At 41.8% G+C, this 17,905-nt stretch overlaps 1 protein-coding gene across 4 annotated transcripts in view; it reads left to right on the top strand.

Annotated features, from left to right (window-relative positions):
• Positions 1–17,096, top strand: part of ANKDD1B (ankyrin repeat and death domain containing 1B) — a 61,063-nt gene extending 43,967 nt beyond the window's left edge. For 3 of the 4 annotated variants that reach the window (XM_054252173.2, XM_054252174.2, XM_008991920.6), the window contains 6 exons: positions 1,568–1,666; positions 4,548–4,646; positions 8,297–8,392; positions 11,698–11,899; positions 14,440–14,571; positions 16,149–17,096. In XM_054252173.2, coding sequence (XP_054108148.1) covers positions 1,568–1,666; positions 4,548–4,646; positions 8,297–8,392; positions 11,698–11,899; positions 14,440–14,571; positions 16,149–16,210 — 690 coding nt within the window. In that variant the 3' untranslated portion in view covers positions 16,211–17,096. The remainder of the gene's footprint in view (positions 1–1,567; positions 1,667–4,547; positions 4,647–8,296; positions 8,393–11,697; positions 11,900–14,439; positions 14,572–16,148) is intronic. The other variant, XM_054252172.2, reaches the window with a different exon arrangement.
• The last annotated feature ends 809 nt before the right edge of the window (positions 17,097–17,905 follow it).

Below are 17,905 nucleotides of genomic sequence, written 5' to 3'. Positions count from 1 at the left end.
GAGATCAAACTTCTAGGGTTATTAACATGGTTTCTGAAAAACTGTCAGGCTGGTGTTTAAGAGTATAAACTGTTAGGGCAGCCTGCGCAACATGGCAAGACCTCATCTCTCCAAAAATTTAAAAATTAGCCAGGTGCAGTGGTGCATGCCTGTAGTCCCAGCTACTTGGGAGGCTGAGGTGAGAGGTTCACTTGAACCCAGGAGTTTCAGGTTACCACGAACTACGATGGCTCCACTGCCCTCCAGCCTGGGCAACAGAGTGAGATCCCATCTCTGAAAAAAAAATAAACTATTGGGGAAATGAGTGTGTAGTAAGCACCACAATGAGAATGTGCTGAGTGTGTCTGATGCATATCGTTAATATCAGCTCTCCACTTGAGCAACGCTGCACTCATCCTAATCACTCACCCTCTCAGGTACCTCCTCCCTCTCTCCACTCATTCCACACTCAGCTCCTGATCTGCACAATGTCACTGGATCTTCAGCCCTGGCTCTCACACCCCATCCCACCTTCCCCTAGTATCCTCATCCCTCCCTCGTCATCATGCTGGATGATGCCTCCTTCTCCCTCATGCCTTAATCACTTTTGCCCTCACTTCCCTTCAATCCCATTGCTTCTTCCCTCCCTTTTCCCCCATCTCAGCTGTAGTCTCTATTCCTGGAGGCCTGTCTTCTCTCCACAGGCCAGTGGCAGCTGGGTGGGATTGCAGCAGCAGGGGAGCCTAGAGGCAAAGGGCAGGGGAAGAAGCCAGTGGTGGGGATGAGTGAGTGACAGGGGCGGGAGCTCCATGAAGGGCTGTGGCTGGGAAGACAGGTGGTTTAGCCACAAAGGAAGAGAACAGAAGAGCAGGCTGCAGAGGGCTTGGTGAACACCCTGTGGCTGGACTCTATGCGGGGAGGCTGAGCATGAGGATGGTGCCCCTTGAGCAAGGGGGATACGCTAAGGAGTCAGGGCTCCAGAGCAGATCAATTTAGGAAATTCCAAATGTACAATGATTTTACCCTTGTGGCTACTCTCATTGCCCTTTAGCTCTTTGAAGGCTCTGAGAAGTCCTGTGGTTCAGCCTACTTAACGCTTATTTATCCTTCACATCTGAGCTTAAATGTCAGTTCTTCAGAAAAGTATTTTCTGATCTCCTGAAAGGTCAGTCTTCCCCCTACCCCACACTGGCTCTTCTACTTACCTCCAAAGCACTTAATTGTATTCTGTATTTGTGTGACTTAAAAAAGTCAGTATTTCCTTACCCCACTAGATTGGAAGATTCCTGAGAATGAGCTTTGTTCACACTACATCCCTGACAACCTGAAAAGAGCCTGGCCCATAGTAGGTGCTTAGTGTGCAGTTCCAGAAAGAACAAAGCGGGCGAGCTGTTTGCTGGGGAGCAAGTTTGCTTCAAAGCCTTGGGATGACAATAAATGCTGAACACTTACTGGGGGTCCCCACTAGAATGGGCAGTTTCAGTATTTGGGAGATCATCAGGAAATAGCTGCTGAAATGAGTTGGTTTTTGATTTGAGTAATGAAGCCAGAATCTTTTGGCTTTGACATTTTTATTTATCTCTTGCAGCCTAAGGAGTCCCCTCTTCATTTAGCTGTTATCAACAACCACATCACAGTCGTAAACAGCTTATTAAGTGCACAGCATGATATTGACGTCTTAAATCAGGTAAGCCAGGCAAATCGGAGTTGGGAGGGTCTATTTTCTTATGTTTCAACACAGTGTGTGTTTATGGGAGTTCTGATCAAGTTCAAGGTACCTAAAAATTCCCGGGAGGAACATGAGCATCCTTTTTATTCTTCTCCTTTTCCTTCTGTAAGTCCCACTGCATCCCCACACCCACACACACACTTTTGTCTTTCTCAGCCACACAACTGGAGTTCAGCCAGTGCATGATTAAATCCTTCATTTTTAACAGGCCCAGCACTTTTGATAGAAAAATAGTAGCTCAGAGCTAAATGGCCAGAGGCTCTTTAAATCAAAAACTACTCCTCCAGAGTGAAATATTGTCATTGGCAGGGAGCCTTTCCCCCACAAGAAGGAAGATTTGTTTCTATATTAAAGACAGTAAATGTGTCTTCTCTTTGCCTAAAGGCAAAAGAGACCTCTTGGAATAAAAGAAAAATCACCGCAAGTTCAGTCAACTGGAGCAGAGTCAAATGACTCATTAAAGCAATCCATCACTGGCTGGAAGTGGGAAAGCCACAGTGGAATCATGAAGAGAATGGGGGTGGGCACTGGATGAGCCTGCTCTCTGGGGCTCTTCTGGGGCTGGCCTGCCTTCTTCCAGGAGATGTAGGGGAGTGGCAAGAGGAGCCTTTCTGGGGTCCTGAGGCCGGATGAGTTCTTCTGACTGCCTCTCCCTAGAGAAGCCTCTGCGGTGTCCCTCCGGCTTAGGGAGGAGCCACGGTGCAGTGGGCATGCCTGCATATCCTCCTAATGCACTGTGAAACCAGAGCATTGACTCCTATCTCTGCAGTCTCCTCCAATTCCCACCTATGAGCTAAGTTTTGCTCTGAGCTGAATGAAGATTTACCTGGACTTCTGTCCCTTCCCTTCTCCAGGGAACCTAGCCTCCTCCCCTGCCTTTACCTATCCCAAAAGTTTTTTGTGGAAAAAAACAACCTCCTCTTGTTATTAAATGTACTTATGTATTCAACTATATTAATATCTAGAATCTTTCCCACTGGGCAAAATCCTTGCTAAATAAACAGAGCCTTGTGCTCTCATGTGATACTGGTTTTGACAGAACTGGCTAGATGCACTCTAGGGAAGGAGTGTTTGTTAGGCTTGTCATCCTTTTACAGAACCAGACTTTATCACTTCAGTTTTTTTATTAGACCAATAATACACATATAAAATAGGAACATTTATATTTTAAATATAAAATATATATGTAAACTTTTAAAAAATATAAGCTAAAAACACTGAATGTGTTTGAAGTCCCCAGCAAAGAAAGACAACTCTTGTTAATGTTTTAGCGCATTCCCTGCCTTCCAGGCTGGTAGCAGTGTTCTTAAAATGGGTTTTGCTGGACTTGAGAGATTCCATTTCCGCCTTTGGTCCATGTCGGTACAGATCTTTGATAGGTTTGTCAGTATAAGTGGAATGTCTTGAATGACAAACACCTAGACACACTGCCATTTGAAGGTGAGGCTTTAGGAAATGCTTTTTGGAGGCCAGGTGTGTTGAGTCATGCCTGTAATCTCAACACTTTGTAAGGCCAAGATAGGAGGATCACCTGAGGCCAGGAGTTTGAAACCAGCCTGGGCAATATAGTGAGACCTCATCTCTACAAAAAAAAAAAAGTAAGAAAGAAAAGAAAAATTAGCAGAGCCTGTAGTCCCAGCTCCTCAGGAAACTGAGAAGGGAGGATTGCTTGAGCACAGGGGTTTGAGGTTACAGTGAGCTATTATCATGCTACTGCGGTCCAGTCTGAGTGACAGAGTAAGAAACTGTCTCTAAGAAAAATAAACAAACAAATAAATAAATAAATCCCTTTTGGTAGTATCTCCAGCATGCTGGCCCTGTGCTCTGGTGGGAAGAATAGTGGTCCACATGCATTGCCCACCTCTGTGACTTGGGGGAAGCTGCTTCCCTTTTCTGGTTCAGGAGTTGGGCTAGATCACATCTAAGGCTCCTCTCTGCCCTAATATTTTAGAAATGTCTTCACATCTGCATTCCTTTTGGTGAGAGGTTAAGATAGGTGATTTTCTTGTGATTTCAGATATTTATTTTGAAACTCTTATCCTCTTGATAGGAAAATGATTACTCCAGAAGGAAATTAGAAGGCTTGTACTCCTTTATACATTATAATTCAGAAAATTTAGAGAACAGAGAAATGCATTAAGAAGGTAATAATAAACTCTAATCCATTCATCTAGACCTTAGCATTAACATTTTTATGTACTGTATTTTCTTCTCTTTATCTATATGTATTTTAATTAAATCAAGCTCAACTAGATAGTATTATTTCCTAAAGTTTCAAACATTATATCAAAAGCATTTTTTTATTTTCAAAAAACTTTGGAATTATTTTTATTGTAGTAAAGTACACATAACAAAATCTACCACTTTAACCATCTTAAGCGTCCAGTTCAGTGGCATTAATTACATTCATTGTGGTATGACATCACCACCATCCATCTACAGAACATTTTTCATCTTCCCAAACTGAAATTCCATATCTATTAAACAGTAGCTTCCCATTTCCTCCTCCTCCAGCTCCTGGTAACCACCATTCAACTTTCTGTCTCTATACATTTGACTTTTAGGTACCTAGTATTGAAATTATTTTTTAAAAATAATTTTTCATGGTTGCCTGTTATTCTAATATGTAGATGTATCATAATTTATCTAGTGAGTCTCCTTGTTAAACATGTAATTTCCTTTCCATTTTTCACTATTGCAAATAATACTGCCACGACTGCCCCCATATCCATTTAAAAACACACGACCTCTGTTTTCCCTTGAATCTAAATAGGATGGCTCTACTTTCCCTTTGTCTTTTCACCATCCAAGTTGGTTCCCCTCCTTAATTTCATGGCAGAGGCAGCAAACCCCTCTGCATGTAGCTGCTGATCGAGGAAATGTGGAGCTAGTGGAAACCCTGCTGAAGGCAGGCTGTGACTTGAAGGCTGTTGACAAGGTAAGTTAATGGACTTCATTCAGCTGAGATGGTTGCTGAGAACTTCCTGTTGGCTGTCAGCCTTGAGCAGTGACAATTGGAATATCCTTTGTGAAATGGGCACAAACTGGAGAAACCGTGTATCTTCATAGTCAGTAAAATATCCCAATTTAGATTTAGCTATGTCAGTAAGAATTTTTACTTTGAATAACAATTATGTGGTTTTAAAATTCAAATTCTTCATTAAATTTTTGAAAAGATTATAGATTCTGCTAGGCGCAGTGGCACGCCTATAATCTCAGGACTTTGGGAGGCCGAGGCAGGCAAATCACCTGAGGTCAGGAGTTCGAGATCAGCCTGCCCAACATGGAGAAACCCCGTCTCTACTAAAAATACAAAAAATTAGCTGGGCGTGGTGGCGCATGCCTGTAATCCCAGCTACTTGGGAGGCTGAGGTGGGAGAATTGCTGAACCCGGGAGGCATAGATTGCAGTGAGCTGAGATCACGCCTGGGCAACAAGAGCAGAACTCCGTCTCAAAAAAAAAAATTATAGATTCGTATGGTCCAAAAATAAAAGAATATAACTAGCAAGGGTTTAGCAGTAAAAAATTCCTACCCACCCCATTCCTACTTGTCTGGTTACCATACTACCTTGCCATATGTATCTATTACTATAAATTATTTCTGTTCCTTCCAGAGTTTTTTATGCATATGCCAGCAAACATAAACACATTATACTCTTACTCCCTTCCTCCATCCTTTTTAGACACTGATGGCATACCCATAACGAGTATACTGTTCTGCATTTAGCTTTTTTAGCATTATTAAGTGGAGATCTTTGCGTATTAATACATGGAGAGTTTCTTCTTTTTTTTACAGCTGCGTAGTATAGCAGGGAACAGACATATCACAATTTGTTCAAGTACGCCTCAATTTATGGACATTTAAGTTGTTCCTAAAGTTTTGCTCTTACAAACAGAGCTGCAAGGAATGACTTTACATACGTCTAAACTTGTTTTTTTAAATTAAAAAATTTGTAATAAAGTACAGATACATAAAATGCACTGTCTTAGCCATTTTTAAGTTCAGTATGATTAAGTATATTCACATTGTTATGCAATCAGTCTCCAAAACATTTTCATCTTGCAAAAGTGAAACTTTATACGTGTTCTCTAACTCCCCATTTCTTCCTTCTCCCAGTCCCTTGGAACCACCATTCTACTTTCTGTTTCTGTGAATTTGACCACTTGGAATCACGTGGTATTTGCCTTTTTGTGACTGGCTTAGTTCACTTAGCAAACGTCTTCAAGGTTTGTCTGTGTTGAGGCATGTGTCGGAATTTCATTTCTTCTTAAGGCTGAATAACATTTCATTGTATGTCTGTGCCACACTGTTTGTTCATTCATCCATCGACGGGCGTTGGGTCATACGCATAGTAAGAGGCAGAGCTGGCTTCAAACCCAAGCAGTGTCTGCTCTGTCATCTGGTGCTTTGCTACAACTGTCAGCAAAGATGACTACTTCCGAAACTTGCAGTTTTCCCTTCCTTATATTTACCCACACAGGTCAATAGCCAGCACCTCTCTAATTCACAGCAGAAGCCTGAGTCCGCCCTTCTCTAGTTCAGAATCATCCATTTTACATGAGTAGAATCTAAAAAGTATTTATATGTTATTTTACTTTTCTCTGTATGTCAGTTTCTAAAATTAACTTTTTTTTTTTCTTATCATAAAAGTAACACAGGCCCACTGTGGACAATTTAGAACACATAGAAAAGCTTACGGAAGGAAAACACAACCACCCATATTTTATCACTTCTGTAGCATTCCATCCCTTTCACTGCCTGGTTAACTTGGTTTAACATTTAGCATTAGTATTTTCTAATGTTGTCTTTTTGTTATTTATTCTAGTTTTTCATGAACACGTAATATCCTGAAGACCATTCTGTGGGTAGAAAATCTATAGCATTAGGCAGGGATTGATGTTGGGCCCCTGGTGCTCAGTGGAGTGGATATTCCAGTAAACACAGTCAATGCTACCAGTTGACTTTGTTTTCAAAACAAGAGCTCACAGTTTGTGGGGCCTCATAATTTGATTTCCCTTCTCCTTTCTTTTCAGGGTCTGGCACATAGTCGGCACCCAATACATAGTTAATTAATGACTAAAAAGTATCTTTTTTATTGGCTCCCACAAGTTTTGTTGTCAAAGAAAAGTGTTTCTAGGACCATGTTAGGGTCTGCTTAGGAAATAAGGAGCCAAAAATTGGTCTAAGTCTGACTCTCCCAGCAGCTTGTTCTCTGCTGGTCCTTTGGGCCTGAAGTGTTGCAAAGCTCTCAGAGGACCTTCTATCCCTGCTACCTCCCAACCCCTAAGGGCAGAAGTGTTTGGATTTGTACTCCAGCGTATATTCCCTAGGAAGATTTTCCCATGAATTTGAAAACTCCGGCTCTCAGAATGCTGCCTTCTCAAAGCAGGCTAATTATAGTGATTCAAATGGCTTTACAAGCCAGAATGTTGACAGCGTGCAATTAGAGGCTTGCTAAATGCCTGCAAAATGCAGTTCTTCTTAATTTCATTACTGTCTCTTTTGATTAGAGGCTGATTACTTTCAGCCCTAATTTTTCTGCTCGCCTGGGTCTTAGCGCCTAGACTAAAAACCAAATCATTTACATCGGTGGGATTTGCCCTTGTTGCAAATATCTAACCATGTAAGATAATACTTGGGATGTATTTCTGGATCCATAAGGGTAGAAACACAGGTTCCTAAGATTGGAACTTCTTTTTGGGTCATTTCTGACCATTAATTTTAATTGTTTTCTGAGCAAATTCTTCATGGGTCTCTTGAAAAGCAAATGAGAACCGCCATCCTTTGCTCAGGGAAAAATGTTTAGATGTAGAAGTTGTACACTGTATGAACTCCAGGGGATTCTGCTTACAAAGACGTGTGCCCTGGCTTTAAGCTCTGTCCATCTTGAGAAAAGTGTACCTTTTTGTAATTTGTCTAAGACACCATGTGGGCTCCAGGCAGAGCATTCCCAAAATTATGTCCAGAACAGCCCTTGTTGATCATTCTATTTGGTTAAGGTTCAAACCTCTCACCCTTGGTTGGAGGCAGTATGGTATAATAGAAAAAAATTCTTGATAGGGGTCCAGTGAGCTATGAATGACCAGTGTTGCCATTACTGATATTATTCGTAATGAAATCCAGCCCTTTTCTGTCTTATTACTCAATGCTCCTCAAAACATGGCTTTTACTTCCTGGTCTAAAATGGCTGTTCAGGCTCCTGCCGTCATGTCAGCATTCCACTCAGGAGGAAGAAGAAAAGAAGGAAAATGTCATTCATCCCTCTTCTGTTTAAAGACACCAGAAGTTGCATGTCCCACTTCTATTTACAGACCATTGGCCAGAACTTAGGTCATATACTGAACTACAGAAGAGGCTAGGAAATATTCAGGGTTATTAGCATATGTTCTAATCACGTTTACCCCTGAACACTCCACTATGCGGTAGTTATAAAGACCCAAGGAGAAAAGGGCTGGCCTAAGTTAACACAGCAGGGGGTGGTAGAATCAAGATTTGAACCCAGTTCCTCTTGTTCCAAAACCAGAGCTCCTAATCACTGGGCCATACCACCTGATTTTTTTTTCTTTTTTCCTTTTTTACATTTTAGCAAGGAAAGACTGCCCTGGCTGTGGCCTCCAGGAGCAACCATAGCCTTGTGGTAGACATGCTCATTAAAGCAGAGAGATACTACGCCTGGAGAGAGGTAAGGAAGGACGAGCCCAGCACAGTGGAGGCTCTCCTGGCAACGCCCATCTTCTTGAGGGGCAATGTGGGGGCTGTGTCATACTGTGCTCTAATGAGCAGAGCCCTGGTCAGTACAGTTAAAACTGTCCCTTCTGTTTTGTGCCTCTTCCTTTGCTGACATCAGATGTCAGAACTGAGAGTGCGTAGGGTTCGCTTGGGTCAAGTGGCGTTGTCCATGCCAGCTCTAGTGGACCTGGCATGTGAACCCCTGATGGGTGACGCCCTGGTTGTGCCCTCTGTCCACAGTCTGGCCATGAGCTATTCCCAGGAGCACTAATGAGTGATTAAGACAAACTCCTTTCTGTGGCTTGGCAGTTTTCAACACACCCCTGTGCTGGCTTTCCGGCACTCAAGTATTCTGTGAGAGTCATGAAAACCTTATTCACTTGAGAACACACAAAAAAACCGTTGTCTGTAAGTCATTCTTTTTGGTGTTCTTTCATTTTTATTTCCTCTGATATCTGCTACCCATGCAGCTTCTCAATAGACTGCTCTCCCCTGCAAGATTCAAGTCTATGCCCTCAGGCAAGAATGGCACTGCCAGACACCATTCTTGACTTATAGGGACGTGTTGTTTCCATTCTAGGCTGCATGGTGATCCCTGGCCCAATGTGTTAGCTCCAGAATTCAGGCCCTAATCATGTGGGGCTCACCCTGAGTTTCTATGAAGCTGGATTGCTGTCCAGCTGGCCAATCCTGGGAAATTTCCCTTAAATCCTTAAAGCAAAAAGCATTTACTCATCTCCTTCCCTCTCACAATTCTGTTTAATTAGCTTGCTAGTCTTGATCTATATGGATTCTTTTAAAGATCACACCATCCTCCTTGCAACTTTTCTTGCCTATAAAACCAAAAAAAAAAAAAAAAGAGCTTTGCTTGTAAAACATTATAAAAAAAGTTTTAACAATTGGAATTCTCTGTTTCTTCTCTCCCATTCCTCATCTTTCTATGTTCTTCCATCTCCTCCCTTTACCTCTTCCTCTTTTCCTATCCTCAGGCTTATTTTCTTAAATTATCATTTTTTTTAATTGAAGACAACTTTACAAGTGCCATCTTTTCTCTTTCTGTTTAACTTGCTTTCACATTTTCTTTGGAAATAGAAATATTCATTGATTCTATTTTTAATTTTTGGAAGCTTTAAAAAATTCTTTTGGGTAGATGAGAATAAATTATTTTCCCACCAAATGAATACACCCTCTTTCCTAATGAATCTTTAAGACATAAGAGTTAGGTAAACTTTGAAAACCATGTATAATACGTAAATACCACTAAAAACCCCCAGGAAATGGTAAGAGTTGTTTACTCTGGTGACAACTGGGGTCCTGGGGTCTGGAGTTGGAGAAATACTTGTCTTTTAAGATACATTTTTCAATTTTTTTTTGACCAAATGCATTTATTATTTTAAATTCTCTTTGTTCATTGAACAAGTTTATATCCTGCCTAATATAAAATGGTTCCTAGTAAAAGGATTAAAGAGATGATTTAAATTTCCTCTCTTATATCCATTTATCCATTAACATAACCACCCAATCATCCATCATTAAATTCAGTGGTTCAGAGGCAAATGGGAGCTTCCTAAAATCTGGCTTTTGTTATTTTAATTTCCACCAGTTCTGGCTCATGTTATTCCTGCAAATAGTTCGGTGCTTTGGCAGGCAGGCTATTTAATACTTTCACTGACTGCTGAAAAAGACCTAGGCTTTCCAAGTTTCCTGCCCTTTTCGATGGAAGCCTGAGGGATCACCCAGCCCAATCCTGAAATGCAAAACCATGTAAGTTTCTTGAAGAACTAAAAATGTTATCGCACAGAGATAAATGCAGAAGCATTTTGTGTTCTTCCCTTTCCCTGTGACATTTAGACTTTTGATCTTGCTGGATTCATCATTGTTTCAGGAGATGGAATGAGGAGAAAAGGATAAAGAGAAGTGGCCCACAGCGCCCAAGTTTGTTGGATCTCCCCATCCTCAACCTTACTTCCTTTGGAATTCCTGGGAGCCAGGCCCTGTGGAAGTAAAGCTGAGGCTGGGTTGGAGAAGACCCTGCCTTTTACAGTCTCTGAAACAATTGTGGGTAATTCACACCTCCCATTCCTCTTCCAACTTGTGTACACAAAGTTCAAATACTAGAGGAGGATTTTCCCTTCTTGGCAAAGCTTCCCCAGAGGAGCTTATTGCGCTTCCCCTGTCAAGCTTTCTGGAGGAGGTTGCTGGTGCTGTGAAGGGTGCAGGCTGATCCATGATGGGGATGAGCCTGTCCCATCAAGTTCTTCTCATTAGTTTTAAAACCCAGGGTCCCATACCCTTTTGATCCAGTTCCTGCCCCAGCCTTGACTCCCATCTTGTTGTGAAGAATATTTTCATTAAGATACACCTTTATTTAAGTGAAAGACAAAAATAGAAGTCGCTATACACAAAAAGGGAGAGGTAAACAGGAAGTCCCAGACTTCTTGGTGGGCCACGTGTCCTGGATGTCTTTAACTGATTTGCAACCTTCTGCAGGAGGATTACCTGGAGCCCGAGTGGTGTAAGCACAAGAGGCAGTTCTAGGAGGAGGCGCTCCTGCTTTTACTCAGGGACTTTTCTCCAGTGTTTTTGGTTTGATTCTGTAGGACTCTGGTGGATTCTGCAGAAGGGACAGAAGGAACCTTTACACAGACAGAAAACAAGACGCCAATTTAGGCATAGTGCTGCTGGGCTGAGCCTGGCTGCAGTGACTTTAAATGATATCCACTCCTGTCCTCTCCAGCCCCTTGGTCACCTGTTCCCCAAGTCCCACCCTGAGCTAGGCTCCTGGTTTCCTCTCCTCATGCTTACCAGAGAGCAGGACGAATGAGGGACCAGCTATGTGATCTTATAAGGGATACACCCAATCTGGGCCCACTGAAGCTTTGATATGAGAACATCAAATAAACAAAAGAAGAAAAGGGGGTGTGGATTCAAATGAAGTCCATTAGTGATGGTTTTGTTTTTGTGACACATCCTTCCCCAAGACAGCCTCTCTGTTCTCATTCTCTGTTCTAAGCAGCATGGAACACAATAGGCAAAATCCCTCCCATTTCCTATGTCAGACAGACGGTACCCAAACTTTTGATTCCAAGCATTTGTTTCCATTTTGGATGGCAAAAACATGATCCAGTGACAGATGGCATCGAAAACATAGTCTTGGTTACCACCTTACCAGTTATGTTTGAAAATCATATATACTCTGAAATAAGGTAGTAAATAGAACACGTCTGAAATCTTCTGATACAATTATTTTCACTTTAGGAGCATCAAGAGAGTATCAGCGACCCATCAACAGGCTTTACTCTGACATTCAAGCAAGATCATAGTTTGGAGACTAGACATATTCGCACACTCCTTTGGGACCTGGCTTATCATCAGCTGAAGGACAATGAGTGGCAGAGGCTGGCCCGTTCATGGAACTTTACAGATGACCAGATTAGAGCAATAGAAGAGCAGTGGTCGGGTGAGTATAGACTGGATGATGTGGGCAGGAGGAATTCACTGTTAGGAACAGCAGTGCCTCCTGGTGTGCGGTCTTCCAAGAAAGTACATGGCACTCACAGTAAGCTGCAGTCTTCGAGGGGCCCAGCAATAGGGGCTGCTAGCTTAGGTCCACACCAGTGATTGGACGTTAAGATTTGCAGAAAAGTGAACACTCATGGTCTGCAGTAAACTGAAGTTTGCAAGGGATGATTATGTTTATTGAGCCATATCAAACATGTGGCATTTAGAAAGAAATTAAGTTTCCCACTGGACAGTCACTAAGGAAGCAAGGATTTAACAGTTGGTGTGCCAGTGGGAAGCCAATCTGATTTCTAGTGTACCTTGAGACTGTCCTGGGGTGAATGGATTTATTCTGTAATCAATAGGCTCACTGTTTAAGTTTGCACTCCAGAAAGAGGAATTCCTTAAACCAGGTGGGTGTGGGGGAAGGGGTGTAGGACTTGGCCTTACGGGAGACTTGGCTGTCTCATGAGAGACACCGGGATGCAGACTCAGGGCTTTCTTGCCTAGATGATTCCAAGCAATGGAATCATTTCAGCTGGACTCAAGCTGTCAGAATTAGTGAGGTCAGATCGGCTGGATTTCTTAGTTTTGCTTTTTTGTGGTTAGACTGAAACCTAGGAAATACAGAAAGTTTGCTTGGCATTAATCAACTAATTAGCTTCAACAATGAAGCAGCCAGCCATGGTAGCTCACACCTGTAATCCCAGTACTTCGAGGCAGGAGGATCACAAGGTCAAGAGATCGAGGCCTGGCCCAAGTGGTAAAACTCCATCTCTACTAAAAATATAAAAATTAGCTGGGCATAGTGGTGTGAGCCTGTAGTCCCAGCTCCTGGGGAGGCTGAGGTCGGAGAATTGCTTGAACTGGGAGGTGGAGGTTGCAGTGAGCCGAGATCACGCCACTGCACTCCAACCTGGCAACAGAGGTAGACTCTGTCTCAAACATAAATAAAAAAATAACCAATGAAGCAAACACGTTTCTTGGCAAAGTTTTCTATTCAGAGCACTGCCCTTTCATGGACATCCTAAGATGAGAAGGTGTCCCTGCTCAGGGATAGATTTGTATTAGTGATTGCTGGGAACTGGGGATGGCAGAAACAGCCCTTGAGCACACGCTGTTTATACCACATACAAGTAAATTATGGGACTGTGTATTGCTCATTCTTAGGATACATTTTCATGTGAGAGACAGAAGATAAGGTATTGAAAACATTGAAGACTAGCCAGTTTCTAACTAGAAAAGATTTTTTATTGTTAAGATTTCTTTTTTGTCATGAATGAGGCTTATAGTGTCCTGTGAAATCTTTAGGAAAATTGAGTTGCCTCCTGGAACTCTATCTTGACCTAGAGAGATGACTTGAAAATACAGTGTACCTTCAGAGTACTTGCCAACAGGATAAGGGGGATTTTAAGGTGTTTCAATGAAACCTTTACAGAGGGCCTGGAGTGTTTATCTCTGCCAGAGGAGGGATACATACATCAGCTCTCTAAGCCATGCATGTTTGAGGGAGTTTATAGTCTAGTTGGCACAATAACAATGACATTTACAATTCAGTTATGTTGTGATCTAGGGTAAGGTTACTAGCACCAGGGCGTTTGTGGGCTTTTGAGCAGAGAAGTGACAGATTCATGATGGTATTTAAGAAAAATTAGTGTATCAAGAGCAAGATTAGGAAAGGAACAAGGACCTGCCCAGGACTACATTCTGTAAGCGTGCAGTTCCTCTCCCTGAAATGCCCACCTCTCTAACAGTCTGTCCAGTGAACTTCTCCCTTGCCCCGCAGAGCTAAGCCTCTTTCCTTGCACAGCATGTCTGCTCCTGCACACTCTCCCTCACAGTGAGGAGCCTGTAGTGTATTGGTAACTGAACTCCTGTTGGGAAACACAGTGGCTTTGTGGCTCCCAATCCCAGTACTTCCCCCGACACCTCTCCAGGCTGAGTTATCCAGTGAGTATTTGTCGAATAATCCTGGCCCAGGGATGCAAACGTCCATCAGAGTAGCTTCCTTGAAACTGGAGTGGCAGAATGAACCGTGCATGCTTGCAACTCAGAGTGGTGAATACAGAGCAGCATTAGCGGCAGCACCTGAGAGTTGGTGAATGCATGGATTCTTACCCGATATACTGAATCTGAACCTGCATTTTAGTAAGATACTCAGGTGAAAGAAGCACTGTGAGTTTGAGGAGCATTGGTCTATGAGAAGTTGCACATCTCATCAAAATTGTTACCACTGGGCAGGCACTACAACTGTCCTCTCTCTTGTACACTCCTTTGGGTGTGTGTCAAACACAGCAGGTACATCATGGCAAGGGCTGGAGGGCATGCAAATGCTGGTCACCATAAGGCAGTACAGCCAGGGCAACGGGAAAGGCTTTATGCGAAGAGGAACGGACTTGCAACCACAGTCATTTAGAAAGTTTAGTTGGAATTGAGATTACAATGGAAAGAGATAGCAGCTCATAGTGTTTTACCTCATTCCTCTTGTGCTTGGTGCAGGAAATGAAAACTTCCATGAACATGGCCACAGGGCTCTACTTATCTGGCTACACGGGACCCTGATGACTCAGGCTGATCCAGCCAAGCACCTGTATGAAGAGTTGGTACGCGCAGGTTTTCCTAAAGTAGCTGGTAAGTGACAGTTTCAACAGAAATTCTTTCTCCCTTAAAATGTCAGGGAGCAGTCTACAGAAACACCATCCTGACCAGCCGCAGTCCCAGTGTGGTGTTAGCTGTGGCTCACACGGAGTATGGAAATATGCAAGGGGCTTGTAAGCTGTCAGCAGCTTCAGTATTCACTGGGAATGACCCAGTGAATACCGGTCACCTGTTAGCCTGGCAGTTCTATGTCATCCCCCTACTGGGTGTTGGAAGAAGTGTGGGAGTGTTTTTGCTTATGTGTAAGTGTGGTGGGGGGGAGGAGGGATGGAGCAGAAGTGCTAAACCATCCCATACAATTATAGGATTGTTCTCCACCAATAAGAGTTATCTTGCTCAAAATGCCATTTTGCCCCTGTTGAGAAACTGCAGGTTAGTGGATCTGAAAATGTTTTCTCCAGGTGGAACAAAAGGAGCAGACAGGCCACCTGAGGTTATTGCTAAAAATCACTCTGCCAAAATGACTGACTATATTGTCAGGAAAGATGCTTTAAAAACGTATCAATACATTAGGAGGTGTTGTAACGCTCATATAATAATAAGCATTCAAGCAAAATGTAGGAACATCTGCCATTATTTTTACGAAGCAGTTTTACCCGGAGCAAGAAGATAACCGAGTGAACACCGAGTGGTCTAGTAGTTTCCAGCAGTAGTAGGTACAAGGAACAGTGTGTGGATACCTACTTTTCATCACATCATCTCATAAGATCGGAAATTTTCTCTTAACTTTAACCCTGTTCCCATTTGCCCTGAGAATACTCACCAGCGGTGCTTGCAGCATTTCCCCTGAGAACACTGTGCCATGAATTATCTTGCTTTTATTATTATTTTTGCATTGCTCTAGTATACTGACTTTGGAAACAAAAGACATCATTCTGCTTATAGCATTCTGTTTTTAGTAGTGGCATTTCCATGTACAAAATATGGAAACTCTTGATTGTTGAAAATGTTAAGTCCCAGAAAATATAGCATTCCTACATGTGATGTTAACATCATTCTCAAACAATTGTTGGCTGAAGATTCATTCAGTGAATCCAATTTTTCAGAAATTGACAATTTGGATGATTCAGACTATTCTGATGTTAGTTCTGTTTAGAAATAACTCCAAGAACAGTTTTTATATTTTTCACATTGAAAATCATTCAGATTTACTTCAGCCTCAAAGAGCGTGTTTCTGTAAAGCTGAAGCCCTGGCAGTGAGCTGCACTTTTTTTCTAAATGTGAAAGGGTTAAATGTATTCTTCCTATGAAAGAGGTTTCAAAAGAACTCTCGGAGAAGACGAAGATGCAGCCCACTGAACTGGCTAAGGGCATGTGTCCTGAGGCAAGGCTGTGTGGGTTCACTCTTGAACTCCAAAGCTGACTGCTGGTAAATCTTGAGCAAGCTCTGTGACCTCCCTGTGACCACCTTCTCATTTATTAACTAGGAAAGAAAATAAAAATGTTTACTTCAAAGCAGTGTTGTGAGATTTAATGAGCAATAGTGCCTGGTACAAAGTAAGTGCTTTAAAAATGTTAGGTATTAATAAATGTCATCTTATTTTTTCCAGAAAAGACTCATCATTTCAAAAGCAAAACTGACTCAAACTCCAAGAAATGTGTAGTTTCATAAATGCCTAAAGAAATTGTATTTACATGATTTTCCACTCAGCATTCAGTTCTTTTAATGCCACAAATTTCTTCCAGCAGTAGGCAGTAGCATTGATTTCCAGCTCTGATGATGGTGGTGATAGGCTACCCCACCAGATGAAGGAAGAGTAATACCATGATACTTTTCATCCACTGAAAAGTCAAATAGTTGTTTTTGCTGAGGGCAAGTGGTATATGATTTTCCCATTTTTGACATTTGATGGAGAACACATGTAATAAGATAATCTAGGAGGGTTTTGCTGTCATTTTTTTTTTAAACTCATGGGAGCAACATCATGGTACAGCAAAAAACCAATGGTTTTTACAAAAATGGATATGGTTGTGAACTTGGTTTTGCCACTTATTAGATGTGAATCTTTGAGCATGTTAATGTTATTTAAGTTCTTAGATCTTCAGTTTCCTATAAAGTGGGACAATTCCAATTTTTTCACAACAAACATGCATTACTTTTGAAACCTGAGAGTTAGGAAAAAATGTAAAATCAAGTATGAATTTGTGTCAGTTTATGTCACCTATTCATTAGAATTTAAGACTCCATTCTCAGATTCTGACTCTAAATTTACAAGGCACATAATAAAATCATGAACAATTTCAATCCAGTGATTCTATCATGAATTTGTAGTTTTATGTCTGTCTCATAATGATTGTAAATGGCCGACTTAATATTATGAATGTTTAAAACAGGTAATAGATTCACATGCCTCCAAAACATTTTTCAAAAATGTATTGAGAAGTCTTGTCCCATCTGTTCTTCAGTATGGCCAGTTTCCACTGACCTCTCTGTCGCTGCTCCCACCAGATTGGGGTAACCTCTTTATGTGAAAATAAACAAATATGAATACATTCTATAACTGTGTAAAGTGTAAAGTGTTTGTTGAATTTACATTAACTTAGGCCAACATTAATTGCTTGGTGTTTTAGCATACATTTCTAGAGCTTAAAGCTTAAAAAGATGTTTATAATATTCTTAATCATGACATTAATAATATTGACTTTAGTTTGTCCATACTGTTTTGGCTTGAATACTGAAACCTAACTGTAGTCTAGAATCCTCAAAAAGTGGAGCTTAAGACCAACGTTTACGTGCAACAACCTTTTAAGAAGGGTGCATATAGGGAAGCAGGAGTGGAGGAAAAGGGGAGTTGTCCAGGGAAGGAGAGAGAACGAGGAGGACATAGTGAATTACCAAAGTTGCCACCACCACTTGGTACTTGGTACAAGCATAACTGATTATTTAATCGTGGGTATTTATTCTGAGAGACATGATGTACTCATACATCTCAGGACAATTCATACAGGGGAGAAGGAAGGAAGAATTGGTCTGTTTACCACAATGTGGGTGTTAATTCTGGGTTCATGAGTGGGCTCCCCAATGGAGCCCGTACTCTCCCAACTCAACTGGGAGTGAATGGAGAAGCCTGGGAAGAGCACCCATACAGAAAGGGCACGAGATGAGGTGCAGGTGGTTTGTGTTCATGAAAAGCTTGCTGAAGCTCATGAGGGGTACAGCTGTTTGCAGAATGGTAGCTGGGCCAGAACCCAGAACAAGTGTTGTGTAAATATCTAATACTCTTTAAGAAACAGTCTGATAATAATTCAGAAAGGCCATAGTGGGCCCCATTAGAAAATGGGATTATATTTGTCTATATCATATTTA

This window comes from Callithrix jacchus, chromosome 2 (assembly GCF_049354715.1).
Source record: "Callithrix jacchus isolate 240 chromosome 2, calJac240_pri, whole genome shotgun sequence".
Classification (NCBI taxonomy): domain Eukaryota; kingdom Metazoa; phylum Chordata; class Mammalia; order Primates; family Cebidae; genus Callithrix; species Callithrix jacchus.
Note: the sequence above shows the minus strand (reverse complement) of the source record. Positions and strands in the feature narration are given on the sequence as shown.